This window comes from Elephas maximus, chromosome 7, assembly GCF_024166365.1.
Source record: "Elephas maximus indicus isolate mEleMax1 chromosome 7, mEleMax1 primary haplotype, whole genome shotgun sequence".
In the NCBI taxonomy this organism is placed as follows: Eukaryota; Metazoa; Chordata; class Mammalia; order Proboscidea; family Elephantidae; genus Elephas; species Elephas maximus.
Genome location: NC_064825.1, coordinates 83,011,500 through 83,034,264, shown reverse-complemented (window position 1 = coordinate 83,034,264; position 22,765 = coordinate 83,011,500). Strand labels below are relative to the sequence as shown.

General features: G+C 39.6%; 2 protein-coding genes across 3 annotated transcripts in view; one reads left to right on the top strand and one right to left on the bottom strand.

Moving 5' to 3' along the window:
* Window positions 1–528, bottom strand: part of METTL15 (methyltransferase like 15) — a 250,315-nt gene extending 249,787 nt beyond the window's left edge. Inside the window, exon 1 of the mRNA XM_049890760.1 lies at window positions 387–528. The gene's annotated coding sequence lies outside the window, so the exon portion shown is untranslated. The remainder of the gene's footprint in view (window positions 1–386) is intronic.
* KIF18A (kinesin family member 18A) overlaps window positions 504–22,765 on the top strand; it is a 99,786-nt gene continuing 77,524 nt past the window's right edge. The window contains exons 1-3 of one of the 2 annotated variants that reach the window (XM_049890758.1): window positions 504–723; window positions 16,415–16,783; window positions 21,540–21,697. In XM_049890758.1, the coding sequence (XP_049746715.1) occupies window positions 16,459–16,783; window positions 21,540–21,697 (483 nt within the window). In that variant the 5' untranslated portion in view covers window positions 504–723; window positions 16,415–16,458. Of the gene's footprint in view, window positions 724–16,220; window positions 16,284–16,414; window positions 16,784–21,539; window positions 21,698–22,765 lie in introns of those variants that run through there. The other variant, XM_049890759.1, reaches the window with a different exon arrangement.

Sequence of the window (22,765 nt, the reverse complement as noted above, 5' to 3'; positions counted from 1 at the left end):
TATTTCGTAATGCCATCATTAGAAAGAATGTAAAACAGTCAAACACCAAAGTTTCTCAGTCAGCACTAAAAGAAGTAGGCTTGGGAGTCCTCAGAAATGAAGCCTGGGGGCTCCAATCAAAAGCCTTGGACTTCCAAATAAAGTGAAGAGAACTCATTTCTACCCAGGTGAACCTGGCTGGAAGGAACAGGGTCCTACACTTTCCAGATCATGGGACGTCTTTGAGGCCTCACTATTCAGAGGGAAAAGGAGAATATAAACACCCAGAGCCCATTAGCCCATAACCAATAGCCTCTGCCTCACCCCCTAGCAGAGGGCACACGCCAACCTCCACCCGCACACGTCTGACTCACACCCTGAACCCAGAGACCGGACCCTGCACCCACAGGTCTGCAGGCTCACTGATGATCCCGGGGGGGCTGCCTCCAACCAGAAGCTCCAGCCTAGCCCCTCCCACTCCGGCCACCGCCTCCGGAAACGGCCGCGCTTGTTGCCACGGCGACGAGGAGCAGGGTCGCTTCCCGGCGCGGCGCCACTGAATCTCTAGGCGCCAAGCAGTCACGCGCCGCGGCAACGTCCGGCGTGATGATGTCACACAGGCGGCAGCCAATAAAATGAGGCGCTTAGGAAGCTGGCTTGGGTTTGAATCTTGTGGCTGATTTTGAAGCGCGGTGAGTCTGGTATCAAAGTGAAGTGGTAGCGGTGGCCTCTTGTGGGCTTGAGGTGAGTGAGGGTCACGCGAAGTGGAAACTCTGGTCTCTGGGTTGCTCTTTCTAATGACCTGCCCCACTGGGAGCGAAGGGTCCCGCCTCTTCAGGTCTAAAGAAAGGTCGGTCCAAGTTGTGCTTGTTGACAAACGCCGGAGCGTTGGGTGGGGGCTGAGGAGTTGTCAGGGCTCCTGAGGAAAAAGTAAAATGAAGGACGGGCTCGAGAACGCGCTAGAGCAAGAGTTAGCCTTAAGGTGAGCCCTTGACAGCTCAGCACGAAGGCAGGAATCACCTGCCTTAAATTCTGAGAGGAAGTCGGAAGTTTTAAAGGGCATCTTGGCCCCCCTTCCCAGACTTCGGCATAGCACTTAGTTGTCCCCTACCTTGCAGCATGAAGTTCCTTCCAGACTCCAACTTTGGAGACGCAGAAGTAAGCCTAACTCAGTGCTTAACTATCAAATGGAGAACACTGGTTCGCCAAGACATAAAATTTTTGTCCAGTGAAGATCTGTTGTTAGCCTGGCACAGGTCAATCGGGAGCCCACCCCAAGCTCCTGTTTCTACTTTTGTAGCATCAAGATAAGACCTCCCCTGACTGCCTCACGGGATTACTGATGATCAGACCAGGTATGGAAGGGATACTGCTTTGGTAAAGTGCACTGCTAATGAAAGACACTTTAAGCACTGAGAATCAGTCTTTCTGTTGTCTATTTTTAGTTTCTGCAAAACTCCTTTAGCTGCTCATTGGGCGCTCAGTTACAGAAAGGTCAAGGCTGGCTGTTGTTTACTATATAAGAAGAGATTATTTGGCCAGAGCTGAATAAGTTTGCTGTATAATATGTAGTACTGGTTATTAGCTGTGGAACATTAGGCAGAATGTATAGACATTCTATAGGTTTTATGTGTTAAGTGTCATTCCAGCACCCTTTCCCCCCCCCACCTTAGGTTTTGTGGGGGGATTTTTGCACTCTGGTACTTGGGAATATAAGGTCCAAAGAGTTGATAGTGCTTGTTATTAAATTCTATTATTTTTTAAGAACTGTTTCAGTAAAATAAAGAGTATCTGCCTTTAATAATCATAACTAATCTTATTTTAAGTTACTGAATAGAGATTTACAAGTATATAATATTTTCAATTTAAAGTGCATCTTGTCTTACTATAAACATACATCAAGCCAATTAAAGCACACAAGAAAATGTTTTTTGTACTACCAACTATATGAAAACTAGGAGGAAGAAATAGCCCAGCAGTCAATGTCACCCTTGCCATTTGAACTTTTGTTTTCCGTGATGCTTGTGAGTCAAGAAAGCAATGGCTCTAACACATTATTCAAAAGAAAGGAGAAAAATATTAGTGGTTGGGTTCTGGAAGCCCTGACAGTTTGCCCAGTCCTCTCAATTGAGTCTTTTACATAGCATATTTAATTTTATTGATGTTAGATGCAGAGCTGCTAGTAATGTCTGTTGCACCAATGTTGTGACAGCTTTAAAAAAAAAAACGAACACAGCATAATCAAATATGATGCTGAATGTAAGTTCTCTGACCTATTCTTGAGATATGTCATATTACAGGGCATGTATGGCTTCTTCCTGAATTGATATGCTTACTCTGTTTTTATAGCTCCATTCACAGACATGGGTCTGAAAGATATACAGGATCCATTGCCTTTACCTTTACAAAAGGGTTGTTACTTTTGAAATACCATAAAAGAGCATGATACTAATTATCTACCATAAACTTCCCTTCAAGACATGTATGGTGTTATGGGAAAATATTGATCTTGGAATCAAAAAGTTTGAATGTCATCTCTGTCCTTATAACTTTCAGAACCTGAATTTCTTCAGTAGATTATGATTATACCTACTTCAACAAGGTGGTGTGAGTTTTAAGTTAGAGATTATAAATGACAGTGTCAAGGATAGTTTTCAGCCCCCCAAAAAAGTCTGAGTCCAAACCTAATTCAGATTTGAGTTTGTACTTAAGAAATAATTCATAACCATATCACTCCATATCCAGGATAATTTCTCCAAAATTTCTGTACTTTCGTTTGGAAGCATTCTCTTCTAATTCGAGTAGAGCCTAGTTGTTAACAACATAGATTCTGAATTTGGGTATGCGTTTTCATTCTGGCTCCCCACTTATTAGCTATGTCAGCTTAGAAAAATTGCTTATCCTTTCTAAGGCTAAATCTCTGTTTTTGTTAAGTGGAGACAATAATAGGACCTACCTTCTATGATTATTATAAGGATTAAATGATTTGATGAATGTCAAATGTTTAACATAACATCTAGCACAGAGGGTACACAAATGTTAATGATTGTTTTTCATTATTACTAGTTATCACCATGTTGATCTAATCCAAGAGTTCCCTAATAATAGTATATTTGCTTTAAAAAAAAAATGGCTACTGTAAGATACCTGACAAACACATGGAAATCATAAACTTTCAGTTTGATTTCAACATTTGTTCAATGAGCTCCTATACTAGGCTCAGAGGTTTCTATCAAAAATAGGTAAATATATGTTTTTAAGTTTTTCTATGAGAAAATATCTGGAAGTTGTATATTTATATCAGGGAGAGTAGTGATTAAATAATTGGACTTTACATTCAGCAGCCTGAGTTCAAATCTCATGTCTCCTATTTCCAGTAGTGTAACTTTGGCCAGTTAACTTAATCTTTCTATACTACAGTTTCTCCCTCTATAAAACAAGGATAATCATAATACCTACATCATAGGATTTTTATGGGGATTGTTGTTAAGTGCCTTCAAGTAGATTTTCCACCTATAGCTATCCCATGGGGATTAAATGTATATAAATTTCATAGCACATTTCTATTTGTGGAATAGGAACGCAGTAGAAAGTGTTTCACGAATATAACTTATTGTTATTAAACGAAAGGTTGAGATTAAGGTAAATTTTAATAATTTTTCGTTGTCATTATTATTGGTTTTTTGTTTTTCAAATGCAAATACCTAAGACTCGTTTAAAATCCAAATAGTCCAAAAGGGTATAAAATGGAAAATGAGCCTCCCTTCTACCTAGACCTCCATAGAGGCCAGCAGCTGCTGTTATCAGTTTCTTGCGTACCCCTCCAGAGAGAACCCATGCATATAGGAATATGTGTGTATCTTTTTAAAACGCAAATGATAGCATACTCTGGCTGTTATTTTGCGTTTGTTTTTTTGCACATATATTATGAAACCTTTTTCAGTTTTTCATTCATTTATTCTGATATGTATTGTGTCCTTAACATTTGCTAAGCACTGTTCTAGGGTGGAAACCCTGGTAGCGTACTGGTTAAGTGCTACGGCTGCTAACCCAAGGTTCGGCAGTTTGAATCTGCCAGGCGCTCCTTGGAAACTCTACCGGGCAGTTCTACTCTGTCGTGTAGGGTTGCTACGAGTTGGACTCGACGGCACTGAGTGTTGGTTCTAGGGTGTTCTGGGGTACAGATGAAGTTTACGCTCACAGTGCCTTATATTCTGGAGGGGAAACAAGCAATAAATATGCAACCAAATGGTATATATTACCTGATTAGTGCTAGCTGCTACAAAAAAATAAATAAATAAAGAGTTTAGGGATTGGGGAGAAAAGAGCCAAACCAAAATCAAACCCACTGCTATAGAGTCGATTCCGACTCATAGCGACCCTGTAGGACAGAGTAGAACTACTCCATAGGGTTTCTGAGGCTGTAACCTGTACAGCAGCAGACTGCCACATTTTCCTTCCATGGAACTGCTGGTGGTTCAAATTGCCAACCTTTCAGTTAACAACTGAGCACTTAATCACCGCACCACCAGGGCTCCTTGAGACAAGGGTAAGGTGGCATTATTTTGGATGGAGTCTTTAAGGGAATCCCTCTGTGAAGTGATTTAAGCAAGACCTGAATAATAAAGTAAAGGAGTAAAACTTGGAAATATCTAAGGGTAGAGCCTTCCAGGCAAAAGGAATAGAAAGTGCAAAGATCACTAGGCCAGAGCAAGATGAAGTGTTTTAGGAACACTAAGAAGGCCAGAGTGGCTTGAGTAGAATAATCAAGGCAGAGGACAACATTAGGAAAAGGAATGAGAGAGGTAAATGGGCCAGATGATGTGGAACTTACAAGCAGTACTGTTATTGTTGTTAGGTGCCATCAAGTCGGTTCTGCCTCCTCGCGACCTTATGTACAACAGAACGAAATAGTCTCCGGTCCTGCGCCATCCTCACAATCATTATGCTTGAGCCCGTTGTTGCAGCTACTGTGTCAATCCATCTCATTGAGGGTTTTCCTCTTTTTTGCTGTACTAAGCCATACTAAGGAGTTTATATTTTATTCCTATACAGGAAAATCACTGGAGAGTTTAGAGCCAAGAATTGTCAGGAGATACTAGCATGAACTGATTGCTGTTGACAAAGGTGTCAGTATGCACAGTCACTTAATTAAATTTATTATTGTACTTGCATATAATTGATGAATCTTTAACTTAATTTGGAGTAGTGACTAGATATGTTGTGATGGTTAAGGTTATATGTTAACTTGGCTGGGCCATGACTCTCAGTGGTTTGGCAGTTATGTAATGATGTAGTTTGGCAGTTACATAATGAAGTATTCATCCTCCATGATATAATCTGATGTGAGATCAGCAAACATATCTCAAGGAAATGACTCAGGCAGTTGTAGAGGCTGGCAAGTCCCAAGTCTATTGGTTAGGCATCAGGCTGGAGGCTTCTCCTGATTCACATAGCTGCAGGGGCTGACAAACACAAGATCAGCTGCCCAGATAGCAGGCCACTGGATCACGGGCATGGAAACCCTGTGGGGCAGTTCTTCTCCGTCCTGTAGGGTCGCTATGAGTCGGAATCGACTTGATGGCAATGGGTTATATTTATATAAAACCAAAAAAACCAAATCCGTTGCCGTCAAGTCAGTTGCAACTCATAGCAACCCTAAAGGACAGAGTAGAACTGTCCCATAGGGTTTTGAACTGCCAACCTTTTGGTTAGCAGCCATGGCTCTTAATCACTGCCGCCAGGGTTTCCTACACTTATGTAGGTATAGATAAATATTTCCTTCTTTCTTTTTCTCTCTCTGCCTTTCACTGGTTTTGCTTCTCTAGACAACACAGCCTAAGACATTTAGACATTTAGTACCGAGAGTGGTTCTAGAGAAACAAAATCATAAGGATGAGTTTTCTAAATTGGTTCTCAAGCCTGACTAGTCTTAAATGACTCTGCCTCCAGTAGTAAAGACGGCTCTGCTAATCCATGGCATGAGGTAGCAATATTAATATGCAGACTGTCACCAGCAATAGATCAAGTATTGATGAGAAGCGAGGTTCTGGGTGATCATATGTTTGATAGTTTTTTACAATTTTGTCAGAATGAGTAGTATGGGGAAGCTAATTGGTATGCCCTAGTTTTGTTGGACAAAGTGCTGTAAGAGAAATGATCTCAGGGCTTCGGAGTCAAAGCTCAAGCACTGCATAGAAGACCTCAAAGTTAACACTTGTGCCCTGAAAGAAAGCCTTATTTCTTGTAATATGAGTTGATGTTGTTGAAAACCAAATCCAAAGACATCATAAGAGTGGATGAATTACATCGCCAACTGAATTCCCAACCTCAGATGGTGTCTGAAGTTGAATTGGGGGCATTGATTGGGAAGAAATGGGATCCTGAAACTTGGGATAGGGACATATGGGCAGATTAATCAGGAAGCTAGGGACCTTGAGCCTCTAAATTCCATTGAATCACTCCTGCCAACAAAAACAATTATCTTACTCCCATCTGAAGAGATTATTCCATTTTTGTTTGCTAAACCACCCTTTGAATTGGAATTGACTTGACGGCACTGGGTTTTGGGTAAACCACCCTTCCTAGTAAAACCTTTATCCCTTTTACCCACATCTGATGAAATTAACCCCAGCTTTGTCTGAAGAGCATTTGTCTGAGATCACCAGGGCGGCATCTGAGTCACTGCCTGGGGCATCGCCTGGGGTAGATACCTTACAAAACATTTCTGTATGCTCCCAGAACCACTCATTTTTATTTCTAGATCCACGGCTAGACTTAGTCCTCATGAGCCCAAAAAAGTTGAAATACAAAGTGTGACACTGCAAGAGAACTGCTTGACTTTTCTAATATGTACAAACAGAAACCTGGGGAATATGTGTGGGAATAGGTATTAAGGGTGTAGGATCACGGTGCAAGGAACATAAAGATGGATCAGTCTGAGTTATTGATATGGGCCCATTAAGCACAGATTCTTCATTCAATGTTTCAGCTCAAGAGGTTAGGAAAGAATCTAACGGTTTATTTGGTTGAGGCACTGAAGCATGGATTAAACAGTGGCCTACGCTAAATCAAGTTGAAGTACCAGACCTGCCTTGGTACACTGTAGAAGAAGGTATCCAAAGGCTTAGGGAAATTGGCATGTTGGGGTGTATTTATCAAGTTAGACTCACAGACCCAAACGTGGAATACTCAGGATCTACCTCTTACAACAACGGTGAGGAACAAGTTTGTGAAGGGAACCCTAGCATCCTTGAAGACTGCTATAATTGCTATTTTATGTAAGTCAGATTTGATACTGAGAACTGCCGTAACTGAATTAAACACCTAGCTACAGTGGGGCTGATTTGACCCACTAGTGGTAGGGGCCAAGTGGTGACACTCAGTCAACAATCACAAGGTAAGCGTGATTACCGTAGTGGATAACAGAGTCAAAGCAGCCATCAGAATACTCTGACTCATATGGATTTATAGCATTGGCTACTTATTCCATGGTGTTCCTAGGAGTGAAATAGATGGGCAGTCTACTAAATATTTACCTAATCTTTACAAGCGAAAGAATTCTGGGTCAAGTGAAAGGCAGTCTAACTCAAATCTCCAAAAGAGAATCACAACCCCTCAGTCAATTCCCAAACTTGAGCCAGCTTACAAACCCACAGCCCCTTAAATGAAAGGGAAGCTGGGTCCCCTTGAGGTAGAACTCTGCTATGCTACCAAAATTTCATACTGTTAATCTTTCTCCCAGCCTTCCCCAAAGGGATCTATGGCCTATTACCAGAATGACTGTTCATTCGGGAAAAAGAAATAATTATGCTTTTAAGGGAGTACTGGATACTGGCTCTAAACTCACACTGATTCTAGGAGACCCAAAATGTCATTGTAGCTCACCAGTTAGAGTGGGGATGTATGGAGCTCAGATTATTAATGGAGCCTTGGTTCAGGCTCATCCCATAGTGGGTACAGTGGGGCCCCAAGCTCATCCTGTAGTGATATCCCCAGTTCCAGAATGCATAATTGGAATAGATATACTCAGCAACTGGCAGAACCCCCACATTGGATCCCTGACAAATAGAGTAAGGACTATTATGGTAGGAAAATCCAAGCGGAAACCATTAGAACTACCCCTACCCAGGAAAATAGTAAACCAAAAGTAATATTCCATTCCTGGAGGGATTGCAGAGATTACAGCCAGCATCAATGACTTGAAGGATGCAGGGGTGGTTATTCCCGCCACATCCCCATTCAACTTGTCTATCTGACCTGTGCAAAACACAGACTGATCTCGGAGAATGACAGTGGCTTATTGTAAACTTAACTGTGACTCCAATTGTAGCTGCTGTTCCAGATGTGGTTTCATTGCTTGAGCAAATTAATATATCTGGTACCTAGTATGCAGCTATTGATCTAGCCAATGCCTTTTTTTCCAGCCTGTTTAGAAGGACCACCAGCACCATTTTGCTTTCAGCTGGCAAGGCCAGAAATACACCTTCACTATCTTACCCTGGGGGTATATCAAAACTCCAGTCCTATATCATAATTTAGTCCACAGGGACCTTGATTGACTTTCCCATCTACAACACGTCACACTGTTCCATTACATTGATGACATTATGCTGATTGGACATAGTAAGGAAGAGGTGTCAGTGACTCTGAACTTAATGGAAAAACATTCATGTGCTAAACCAAAACCAAACCCATTGCTGTCGAGTCGATTCCGATGCATTGCGACCGGATTGTGATACAGTAGAACTACCCCATTGGATTTCCAGGGAGCAGTTGCTGGATTCAAACTGCCAACCTTTTGCTTAGCAGCCGAGCTGTTAACCACTGTGTCACCTGGGCTCCATTTGCATGCTAGAGAGTATTAAATTAATTCCACAAAAATTCAGACACCTTCCAGCTCAGTGAAATTTCTCAGAGTTCAGTGGTGTGGTGCATGTCAAGATAATCCTTCTAAAATGAAGGATAAGTTGTTATACCTAGACCCTCCCAGAACTAAAAAGGAGGTACAATAACTGTTTGATCTCTTTGAATTTTAGAGACAGCATTTCCGTCATTTGGGTGTGCTAGCTTTGAGTGTGGCCCAGGACAAGAAAAGGCTGTGCAACGGGTTCAGGCTGCTGTGCAAGCCACTCCGCCACTTGGGCCATATGATCCAACTGATGTAATGGCAATCGAAGTATCCATTGCAGGTAGAGATGCTGTCTGGAGTCTTTGGCAGGCCCGTATTGGTGAATCACAGTGCAGGCCGTTATGATTTTGGAGGAAACCCTGCCATCCTCTGCAGATAACTACTCTCCTTTTGAGAAACAATTTTTGACTTGTTACTGGGCCTTACTAGAGACTGAATGCTTAAACATGGGCCAAGCCACCATGCATGCTGAGGATAAAGGAAGTGGCCTCCTAAAGACACAATTACAGTGCAGGAATCGCTCAAAAGCAGGCAGTGGCAGCAATACAGCCGCTTTCTGGGATCTCCCTGAAAGACACACAGTAGTGAAGGGGTATCCTCCCAATGGGCAGAACTTTGAGCAGTGCACCTGATTGTTCACTTTGCTTGGAAGGAGAAATGGCCAGATGTGTGATTGTATACTGATTCATAGGCTGTGGCCAATGGTTTGGCCATATAGTCAAGGACTTAGAAGGAACATGATTGGAAAATTCGAGACAAGGATGTATGAGGAAGAACTGTGTTTATAGACCACTCTGAATGGGCCAAAGAGAAAAAGATATTTGTGTCACATGTGACTGTTCACCAGTGGATGACCTCAGTAGAGGAGGATTTTTGCAATCAAGTGGATGGAATGACACGTTCTGTAGAAACCAGTCTTCTTTCCTCAGCCAGTCATGTCATCATTCAATGGGCTCATGAACAAAGTGGCTGCGATAGGAGGGATGGAGGTTATGCATAGGCTCAGCAACGTGGAGTCCACTCACAGAGGCCAACTTGGCTATAGCCACTGCTGAGTGCACAATCTGCCAGCAGCAGGGACCAACACTGAGTTCCCAGTATGGCACCATTCCTCAAGGCAATCAGCTAGCAACCGGATGGCAGGTTGATTACATTGGACCGCTTCTATCATGGAAAGAGCAATATTTTGTTCTTATTGGGATGAACACTCTGGATACAGATTTGCATTCCCTGTACTCAATACATCTGCCAAATCTACCATCCGTGGACTCACAGAATGCTTTATCTACCATCACGGTATTTCACACAGCATTGCTTTGGATCACAGGATTCACTTCACAGCAAATGAAGTTTACTGGTCTTAGCACGTTCTCCATTATCCTGACTCATCTGGCTTGATAGAATGATGGTATGGCCTCCTAAAGACAAATTGCAGTGCCAGCTCTGTGTCAGTACTTTGCAGGGTTGGGGCAGAGTTCTCCAGGAGGGTATATGTGCTCTAAACTAGCATCCAGTATACGGTGCTGTTTCTCCCATAGCCTGAATCCCCAGTTCCAGGAATTAAGGGATGAAAAATGGGAGTGGCACCATTCACTATTACCCCTAGTGACCTACTCACAGAATGTTTGCTTTTGTCCCAGCAACCCTATACTCTGGCGGCCTATAGGTCTAGTTCCAAAGAAAGGAATGCTCGCACCTGGGGACACAACATGATTCAGTTGAACTGGAATTTAAGAATGCCATTTGGCCACTTTGGGCTCCTCATGCCTCTGGATCAACAGGCAAAAAAGGGAGTTACCCTGTTGGCTGGTGTCATTGATCCTGATTACCAAAGGGAAATTGGTTTGGTGTTGCATAATGGAGGGAAAAAAAAAAAAAGAGCATGTCTGGAATACAGATCCCTTAGGGCATCTCTTAGTACTACCATACCCTGTGATAAAGTCAGTGGAAAACTATAGCAACCCAATGCCGACATGACTGCTAATGGCCCAAACCCTCAGGAACAAAGGTTTGGGTTATCCCACCAGGCAAAGAACCATGACCAGCTGAAGTGCTTGCTGGGGGTAAAGGGAACACAATGGGTGGTAGAAGAAAAAACAAAACAAAACAAAAACCCCATTTTCATTGAGTCAGTTCTGACTCATAGTGACCGTATCTAAAACCCCAAACCCATTGCCATTGAGTTGATTCCGACTCATAGCGACCCTCTAAAACAGAGTAGAACTGCCCCATAGAGATTCCAAGGAGCACCTGGTGGATTTGAACTCCTGACCTTTTGGTTAGCAGACATAGCTCTTAACCACTACACCAAAATTTCCATAGCGACCTTAAAAAAGTTACAACCATGTGACCAGTTGCATAAATGAGGATGGTAATTGTTATGAGGATTTCTTCCTTGTACGTGTGCATGACATATTTTTCTTTTCTACACTTATAAAATATAGGATGTAAATGGAGCTAGTCTGTTTTCGGTTGTACGCATGTTAGTTGTATCGTGTATGATTTTGTAATTGTCTTTATTGAGAGATTATATATGGTTTAAGGAGATGTGTACAGATGCCACGTTGTCAAGGGGTGGATTGTGATAATTGGTTGTGTGTCATCTTGGCTAGGCCATGATTTGCAGTGGTTTGGTAGTTATGTAAGATGTAGTTTGGCAGTTGTGTAATGATGTAATCATCCTCCATGATGTGATCAGCCAATCAGCTGTATGGGAAGTTATTCTGGGGGTTGGCATGCATCCGGCATATATGTGGACATTCTGGCAAAGCTCAGTTGCTTACTCTGGATCCTGCATCCAGCTTGTCATCATCTGTTCTACACAAGGAAATAGTCTAGAAAATTGAGTATTAACCTTTTTAAGTGAAATAGTATTTTAGCCACCCTCAGTGATTATAACAGTATCTTTCCATTTCCGTAATTTTTATAATCAAGAAATTGGGCAGATTGATCTTTTCTGATGTTTCAAGGTTCTCAACATTTTTGCCTGTTATTGCCAATCATTGTACTCTACTGTAATATGTTGTTTCTCTTAGAGTAATATATTGTCTGTTTACCTCTACTTTCAATGGATAAATTGTTTCTTTGATTATTGTGTCTAGTTTTTATAGTTTATTCACTGATTCAATTATTAATAAAATATTTGAGAACCAAACATATGCCAGGCTGTCTACAAGAGTGCATAACTTGTGCCATTTTATTGTTCTCAGTGCTATATGGAGTAATATAACTCACTTAATTGTCACCACAACTCTGAGGTCAGTGCCATTATTAGTTTCATTTTACAGATGAGGAAACGGAGCCACAAAGAGGCTAAATTGTTTGCCTGTTACCACACCTAGTATGCGGTAGAACTGGGATTTTAACCTACACTTATCTACCTTCAGTCGCCAATAATGACTTATTGAATTATTTAGCTAATTAGTTAGCAAGCAATACCTTCCTACCTTGAAATTCTAACGCTTACTTTTAAATAATCACATGGTGTTTTATATGCTTATTTTTTAGCCGTTTTATTTGTGTGTATTTTGCCTGTTGTTAAAAAAAGTACATCTCTTAAAGTCAAAGACATTATTGAATATTTCTAAAGCTTTTAAAAATATGCTGGAGTTTTAGAAATGTTGGGGGCTGGGGGAAAGTTTTTCATATCCCAAGGAATGTAGAACACTTGTTGTTAGGTGCTGTCAAGTTGGTTCCGACTCAGCGATCCTGTAGAACAGAGTAGAACTGCCCCATAGGGTTTCCAAGGAGCGGCTGGTGGACTTGAATTGCTGATCTTTTGGTTACCAGTCGAGCACTTAACCATTATGCCACTAGGGCTCCTGTAGAACACTAGCCCAAGCCAAGCTCAGTGCTGTCAAGTTGATCCCGACTCACAGAACACTACTAGCCTTTAATAGACAAGGACCAGAAATGTTAAACATCCTCTAACACACGGAACAATTCCAAACACGGAAGAATTGTCCTACTCAGAGTACCCATTGAGAAACAGTAAAAAGGTGACCCCAGTCACTTTGAGAAGTGGGGACAAATAAGAGAATTGACACTTATAGAATGCCTAGACACTTAGTATTTGTTAACTCTTTTAGCCTTCACAACAACCCTATGAGGTATTATCTCTTTTATACTAATGAGAAACCTGAGACTCAGTGAGGTTAAGTAACTTGCCCAAGGTCATGGGACTGAGGTATAGGTGCTTTATGGGACTTGGCTAGACAGAGAAGCTCAAGGATGAAGAATGAACAGAGTCATAAGTCACCTGGGACCTGACTGTTGGAATCCAAATGACCATCCCTTCGTCTTCAGCATTCTATTTTTGGGGAAGGACAGAGTCCTAAAAAGGCAGAGCTGTGTCCAGTGTCTGCTGCTTTTAGACTGTGTTGGCCTTATTTGAATTCTGTCTAAAAGTATATATTTTACCTTTAACGTTGCTGGTATTTCTCCCATTTAAAAAAATAAACATAAACAAAAAATCTTTTTGCCCTTCTTCCCCCACCACCGCACCATTTCTCTGCTCTCTTTTGCAGCCATACTTCATGAAAGAGTTGTCTATATTCACTGCCTCCTCTCCCATTCAGGCTTTTGTCTCCACCACACCCCCAAAATTGCTCTTCTCCTGGCCTCTAGTTAATTCTCTGTAAGTACTTGACCTAGTAGCGTTTAACACTCCCTCCTCCTTGATATAAAGGTTTCCCAAAAGTCTTTATGTAGTTTTAAGCTTAAAGCTTAACTCCATTAAGACTATGGAGGCAGCCTTCACCTTCTTGACTTGGCTTCCAGTTGCCTTTACACTTCCACTTGGGCGTCTTAGACTTAAGATGTCCAAAACTGATCTTCTATCCTCCCCCCGAAAATCTGCTTTTCACTTAGTTGTTTGCATCTGAGTTGATGATAATGCCATTCTTCCAATGCTCATGCCAACCAAATACATTGTTATTATTCTTGAATCTTCTCTTTCTCTCATACCCTACATTTGTCTATGAGGAAATCTATTGGCTTTACCTTCAGACTGTGTACAGAATCTGACCACTTCTTACTGCCTCTGCTATACCATCCTGGTGTGAGCCGACACCAACATCTCATTACAATGGCCTAACCAGTCTCTATTCCCTATAGTATGTACCTACATAGCAGTGAAAGTTATTGGAGTATGTCACTTCTCTGCTCAACACCCTCCAGTGGTTCTTTATCTTATTCAAAGTAAAAGCCGAAGTTCTTTTCATGGCCTGTATCTCTTACCTCATGTCTTACTACTCTTCCCTTTGCTCACTCCATTCCAGCTATAACACCAAGTACCCATGTAGCACCTTTACACTAGCCATTCCTTTTATTGGAAAGTGCTTCCTCTAATATCTGTGTGACTAACTCCCTCACCTCCTTCAAGTCTTTACTCAAATGTTACCCTCCTGCTCACCCTTATTGCAATTGACGACTCTGTCCTCACCCCAGCATTCCTTATTACCCTTAATCTGTTCTATTTCTTCCCATAGCACTTATTACCTCCTAGCATAACATGTAAGGTCTCTGAGTGATGCAAAGGGTTTGCACTTGACTACTAACCAAAAGGTTGGTGGTTCAAATCCACTTAGCGCCATAGAAGCAAGGCCTGCTGATCTACTCTGATTAGATTACAACTATTAAAAACTCTGTGGAGTGCAGTTCTACTCTGAAACACGGGGCCACTATGAGTCAAAAATGACTTGACAGAAATGGGAATATAATATATAATTTTGACGGACTGAGTGGGTTTGTTATTTATTTTCTCTCTTCCAGTTAACTGTAAGGTCTCTAAAAGCAGAGTTTTTGTGTTTTTGTTTTAATCTATTTTATTAATATATTCTAAGAGCCTAAAAAAATGCCTGGCACATGGTAAACAATCTGCAAATAAGTACATAAATGAATGAATACCAAAAAAAGTTTTTGTTTTTTTCTTAATCTTCAAATTCTGGATTATTTTCTGCATGGTCAAACCAAAGCCATTACCATCGAGTCAATTCTGACTCATAGCAACCCTATAGGCCTGAGTAGAACTGCCCCATAGGGTTTCCAAGAAATGACTGGTGGATTCGAGCTGCCAACCTTTTGGTTCCCAGATTAATGATTATTGGAGAAATGATGTTACAATAATATAGTATGTGATATTTTGTAAAATAATATTGCTTTTCCTATCTTCATTTAAGACAGTAATATGTCAGACCATACTTTTCAAACTTGCTGTCATTGATGTTCCTTAAATTTGCACATCATTATAGAGCAGTGACTAGGGGCCGTATGGCTCTGAATATATAACAAGGTATATACCATCTCTATCACCTTCAGACCTGGGCTTGCTAACTGATGAATCTTTGGAACTATTTTTAACCCTGTTGGTCTCTGAGATACAGGTAGAGACCAACTTGGATCTATCATTTTCCACTGCCAAGAGGTTTACAGCCAAGATCCCTTTTACTACAAATAGTTCAGAATCAAAGGCTTTCCCTTCATTAGGATCCTGAAAAATCATTTCCTATCCCTTCCCATGACCAAGCTAAAGTAGTGCTGGAGGCCTTGTGAAAAAATCAAAGCTGGATTTTTGGGATTATAGATGATTTAGCTATATTGTTTGAGTTTAAGCTGAAGCCCACAGTTTGACTAATGTTTTAGGTAAGAAAATTTATCACAGCTTTTGTTTGTTAGGTCTAGGGTGTTTTAAGTGCCCATATATATTTCTGGAAACCCTGGTGGCGTAGTGGTTAAGTGCTACGGCTGCCAACCAAAGGGCCAGCAGTTCGAATCCACCAGGCGCTCCTTGGAAACTCTATGGGGCAGTTCTACTCTGTCCTGTAGGGTCGTTATGAGTTGGAATCGACTCAATGGCACTGGGTATATATATTTCTGGAACCCTGGGTGGTCAACGGTTCAAAACGTCAGCAGATCAAATCCACCAGCCACTCCATGGAAACACTATGGAGCGGTTCTACTCTGTCCTGTAGGCTCGCTATGAGTTGGAATCGACTCCACAGCAATGGATTTTATTTGGTTTTTTAATGTATATATATTTTTAGTGGCATTAACCAGGTGAATGGAACAGAACTGTCTTAGTTACCTGGTGCTGCCTTAACAAAAAAATACTTCAAATGAGTGGCTATACAGAACAGAAATTCAGGGTGTTGCTCTGGTGGAAGGTTCTTCTTTGTCTGTTTCACCTTCTAGGAGCTGGCAATCCATGGAGTTCCTGGGCTTGCAGGTGCCTCTGTCTTTATGTGGCGTCTCCTCATGTGTGTCTCTGTGCCTATTCTGCTCTTTTTGTAACTCAGAAGTGATTGGGTTTGGGGCCCACCCTACTCTGATATCTGATTGACATAACAAAAGAAAACCCCTGTTTCCAAACAGGGTCATCCTTATAGATACAGGGGTAAGGATTTTTAACACATTTGGGGGGGGGGGGCAGAATTCAATTCATAATAATAACTCTTTTTTTATGAATATTGTATTTGCTACAAGTAGAATTAGTACTAAAACATTTATTTTCCGTTTTAATTTCAGGGACATACTCAGGCATTTATATAAACAAAGAAATTAAGATAACAATGTCTGTCACTGAGGAAGACCTGTGTCACCGCATGAAAGTAGTTGTTCGTGTACGTCCGGAAAACACAAAAGAAAAGACAGCTGGATTCCATAAAGTGGTTCATGTTGTAGATAAGCATATCCTAGTTTTTGATCCCAAACAAGAAGAAGTCAGTTTTTTGCAAGGAAAGAAAACTGTCACTCGAGATATTACAAAGAGACCAAATAAGGATCTTAAATTTGTATTTGATACTGTTTTCGATGAAACTTCAACTCAGTTGGAAGTTTTTGAACATACTACTAAACCAATTATTCGTAGTTTTTTGAATGGATATAATTGCACAGGTAATTGTTTCAGTCTGGGGCTTAATTTTTCCATTTGATTTCAGCTTCGCATTGGGAGGGATATGTAAACATCTCTTTCTTTTAAATTAATTAATTTTAAGGGGTTTGTATGCTAAAAATTCTTGCAATACGCTAACTATAAATGTAGAATTTCTTTTAAATTTAGTCATCCTATATAAATCACATATCATATGTGAAACTCTCAGGGTCTTGATGGTTCCTGTAGACAGTTAATATTATATATTATTAAAATTTATAATTAATAAATAGATTCCTGTAGTTTTCCACTATGTCTCACATCCTTTCTCTTTCCTGTGTTTCTAAACCACATAGTTCTTGCAATTAACAAATTTCTCACCATTTTTATTTGTAAATATTCCCGCTGCTTACCTTTAAAATCATCTATCCCTGTGGAATGGTCAGACATTTCTGAATACCTGGCGTTTTACAGCACCATTATTCTTTATAGTACTCTGAAATAAAAATGTTAAAAGCCCTTATTAACTGAGTAGTTTATGCTCTTTTAACATGTCATCAGCCCAAGAAGCATCTCTGGCGGTTTGGAGAGCCCTATAGTAATTTACCTACCAAAAAGGCCATGTTGCTTGCCTAGAGCGATACCCAAAATGGCAAGTTAATTGAGTGCTTATACAGCAATTAACACCATTATTAATACTGTATTTTTGTAATGTTCACTATGTATGACATTTCCCCCCAAAAGAACCCCAAAACTGTAACAGATTTCCTGTCTTTCATGGACTCATTCAGTTTTATTATAGAAGACTTACCTTCTTGGTCAAGCAAGAACAGAATGTGGTTTATTGATTGGGACTGCCATGATTCTTAGTTTTAAGCAAACACTGTTTCCTCTCTCATGAAACTTCATATTGTCTCTAGAGATATTTAAAATTTTTGACTCCAAAAGAAAAAACATCTACCAAACTTACACAGAATCTTTGGTTTCTCCTTGGCTTTACTTTGTGTTCAGATCTACCTGTCTTAAGACTTCTTTATGTACTGGTTTACGAAAAACAGAACAAACTAAAACATACATCAATTTAATTCATTTTACTAAAAAAATTTTTTTGTAGGTTTTTAACATTTAGTGTGGTTCTCTGGTTTAATATATAAAAGTATTATCAACAAGTAATAGTATGAGGACTTAATGCCTTAACTGGATATTTTATTGGGTTTGTTATATGTAATTCAGGGAGTGCATTTTTTATACACTTGAAGAAACACGAGACTTTTATTTTGTACTGGATAGATTCTTGAGAACAAAGTAATTTGCCAAAAAGAAGAATTTTAAAAAGAACTTTATAAGTGGTTGTATTGAGTGCCTACTCTGCCAGGTGATTTGTTAGGCAGCTCTGTCTTTATGGAGCTTACACTTATAGGTACAGTGTGATACATGCTATAATAGAGGGAAGTGCAGCGTTTAGAGAGACCTCAAATGAGTGACTAGAACCTTCTACCGTGGGCAGTCAGGGAAAGCATATAAAAGTGGCATTTGTGCTGAATATTTAGGAAAAAGTAGAAGTCTTCCAGCTGTATTAAGCAGAGGAACTCTCCAGGGCAAAGGCAATGGAGTAGGAAAAGAATAGTACAGTCAGGGAACTTAATTTAGTATGCCTAGATCATAGCAGGAGGAGACGAAGCTGGAGAGATAACCAGGGCCCTTTCATAGAGTGCCTTATAATATTCCAAGGTAAAGAATTTGAACTTTCTCCTGTAGCATATATTCAAATTTCTTTTTCATAAAATTAATTCTGTACAAGTTTCAAAGGATGGATTAGAGAAGATTAAGATTATAAAATAGGTAGATTGATTAAAATTTGTAAGATTACTGTATTTTTCGCAAAGAATACACCCGTGAAAGTAATACGCACAAACACGTAATGCACGGAAATGAAAAAATTATGTACAAAGTTCTGGCATAGCACACCCATGCATATACCACGCATGTCTCGTGGTTTTCTAGAAGTGAATTTTGGCCTCATTCACCTTCATTCAGTAGTCCAGAAATGATACTTTTGATCATATTTGTGTAATAAAGGTATAAGCCATGATCAGGAAGTCATGGATCCATGACTAGTAATCAGAAAATAAACAATTGAGACTATGCATTTTTTTCTGTTAAGTTGATGATTGTATCCCCATCGCTTCTGAGTCATCAGTTGGAACCTTGAACCTAGAAGCCTGTCCATAAATTACATGCCATTCATTGGAAGTGTAAACAAAGTTAAGCCTGCACTGGCATGAATAGCATCAAGTAGCTATCAAGAATCTCGATTCAATCTGCACTGACATAATTGTCACAGTCATCTTGCAACTCTGGCTTTTAATTGGAGGAGTAAACAAAGCAAAGCTGAATGAGATCGCTCTTGGCTCAATGGTTGAATGTAAAAACTTTATCAGATCATCTTAAGTGAAACCATTAAGCTATGTTAAAAAAAAAAAAAAAAGCTATGTTAGGTCTACTTATTTCATAGTCTAATTATGATTATTATTTTGGGGGGGTTTTATTATGTCTTATTAGCACCAGTGTCTTTGATCAATGAGCATAAGTCACCTCAGTCATATGCTTGTGAGCATGTAAAAAGACATTTCTTCTGCACCTCACATATGAATTTTGCAATCTCTTTGCTAGAACCAGCCAGTTATCAATTACATTGTGAACATGTTTTTTCAGTTTATAAATCTAAATCCTAGAACCCTTTAGGATCATGGCAGGAATTAAACACAAGTCCTACACCACCAACATCAAACTGAAAATCATTGTGAAGGAGGAAGAAACAAGCAACAGAGCAGCAGCAAGAGTATGAGGTTAGAGAGTCATCCATTTGCTAATGGAGAAAGGAGAAAAAGGAACTGGAGGAAATGAATCCACAAGATGTGCATGTTATGGGCCCAGGGCAAAATGGCCTGAGTTGGAAAATGAAAGAATGGATTATTTCTCAAAGGGAGCAAAATAGAGCTGTCTCTATGTTGTAATTCAGATCAAAGCAAAGCTTCTGGCTTATGAAAGGCGAATCCCAGATTTTAAGGTGGGTTTCACCTTTTTTTTCACCTGGATTTCTAAATTCATGAAAAAGAATGGCCTTTCTGTGAGGATGAGGACCACTGTAGACCAACAGGTTCCAGATGACTGAGAGAAAAAGATAGTCAACTTCCATAAATTCATGACCAAAGAAATCTCTGAACTCCTCGGTATCTCTGCGATGGACATGATTAATATGGATGAGGTTCCAATGTCTTCCGACCTTCCGGCCACCAGGACTGTAGCTGCTTTAGGTACGAAAACTGTAGCCATTACAATCACTGGACATAAGAGGGCTTGCTTCACTATAGTCATTTGTTGCACTGTGAGTGGGGTAACGTTAAAGCCAATGATGATTTTCAAGAGAGTTACCATGCCCCACAAAAAACTGCCCTCTGGTGTGGTTCTTCATTGTAATAAAAAGGGTTGGATGGACTGTGATGTTATAAAAGTATGGGTAGATGAATGTTATAGGGCCAAGCAGGAGGGATTTTTTTTTTTTTTTTTGAAGATCTCTTTACTAATTTTCCATGCCATTGCTGCTTACAAAGAAAAAAGTGTTCAAAATTGTATTAACTAGTGCCAATATAGCAGTCATACCTGGTGGCCTTACCTTTAAGCTGCAGCCACTAGGTATAGCAGTCATCCACCCATTCAAGACTTTGTGAGAAAAGACTGGGATGAATGAATGCAGATTTCATGAATTTACACCATCAGACTGATGGAAGCGGGTAACATTTACAAAAGTCTGCAAGTGGGTGGCTTCTTCCCTGGGGGAAAATAACACCAGGAACCATCTGCAATATCTTCAGAAAGGCTGGGATCATCTATCAGCAGAATACCAATGATGAAGATGAAGACACGGAAGGCAGTGATGATGACATCAGTTCAGAAGTCACAGGAGAGTGTCCACAGGCAGGGCTGAGATAATTCAGTGGTGATAGTGATGACGGATCAGACTTTGAAGGGTTCCGGGAGTCAGATGATGATGATAATAAATAAGTAAAATGGGCTGTTTTAAGATGAAAACACGATTTCTTCTGGTGACTTTTATTTATTTCAAAGACATCGATAATCAGTAAGTATGTTTCAGTTTAAGATTTATAAAAACAATAAAATATGAACGTCATCTTGTTATTGTAGTTTTAGGCCTAGGATCATTTTTTGCTTGCTGATTTCTAGCTCTTCATGCATTCATACTCTTTGGTTTCAACATGGTATCCCATTTCCATCACGAGCCTGTTACAGTTCACCATTGTTTGCACTTTTAAGAAAATATGCACATTAAATGATGTTTCAATGAGATCAGTTTTATCCCAGTAACATTAAATCCATTGGACAGAAAAAAAAAGATGACACTCATGTCAGCAACAGGTAAGAAAATATTGGTATAACGTGCTTATGAAAATGCACGGAGATATGTGCGTTTTGCAAAAGCGTATAACACTGGTGTTATTTGTGTAAAAATACGGTAATGTGGAAGAGAGGGAGCAGTCTAAGATGTTTCCTGGGTTTCTTGGCGGAGGGGGAATGGATGAGTGATGATACAGGAATAAGCAGATTTGTGCTCAAATTCCCAGGCTTTAAGGATAAGACTATAAATTAATTTTGTATCTTTTGGGTTTAGAGTTACTGTTTAGTATATCCACTCAGCCATAGATTTGTGATGTTATATGTCATAACAAAAAGCTTTGATCCTTTTTTATAAAAACTTAGTACTTGCTTATGGCGCTACTGGGGCTGGGAAGACCCACACAATGCTGGGATCAGCTGCTGAACCTGGAGTCATGTATCTAACAATGTTAGATCTTTACAAATCCATGGACGAGATTAAAGAAGAGAAAGTATGTAGTACTACAGTTTCTTATTTGGAGGTAAGTTGGCAATCATTATTTAGATTGATCGACAGTACTGATAAATCTTTAGGAAGTACCATGGACCATTAAAATTAGACATATACAGGAATTTTCTCATGAATTAAAAAAATCATTAAAATTCCTGATTTGGGGTATTTGTTATGCATCTTACTATTTTCTGGGGTTTTTGTTTTGTTCTTGGCATAATTTCAGACATAGAAAAGTTGCAAGAATAGTACAAAGAACCTCCAGATGTTAAACCAGATTCCCCATGTATTACCATTTTACTACATTTACTTTCTCTCTGTTTGTGTATAATGTACTCGTTTTCCTGAACTATTAAAGGAAAATTGGCAAACTTGTTATAAAAATAACAAATTCACTTAAAGAACTAATGTATAATTATTAAAATCAGAAAATTAACAAGGATACAATATTATCTATAGAAATTAATGAGATTTTTTAATTATTCTGATAATGTCCTTTATTGCAAAAGAACATCAATATCATGAATTGCATTCAGTTGTCATGTCTCTTTAGTCTTTAATCCTGAATTTTTTTTTGAGTCTTTGTATTTTATGACACTGTCATCTTATATGATATCAATTTGGGCCTGTTATGAGTAGTCAGATTCAAGTTATACACTAACAGAAGTGGTGTTGAGTAGTTCTTATTGCTTCTAATGAAAAGGATTATGCTGCTGATTACTCTTATTACTGGTGATATTAACTTTGTTTAATTGGATTATGGTAGTGTCTGTAAGGTTACTCCGCTGTGAAGATACTATTTTAGCCTGTGTAATTGATAAGTACCTTATGGGGAGAATATAAATATCCTCTTATTCCTCAAACTTTTATCCACTAGTTTTATGGAATGTCCATTGATGATTCTTGCCTGATCGTTTATGGTGATTTTTTAATTTAATCATTTTTTCTGCATTTATTCATTGGCTTTCTACTGTGTGAAAGAGCTTTCCCTTTTACATCAATGTGGACTCTTGGATTCTTAACTTTATTCACAAAGTTATAATTCCTTACTGTATTTATTTGGATGCTCAAATTGTACCAGATTTAGTCAGTTGAAGCT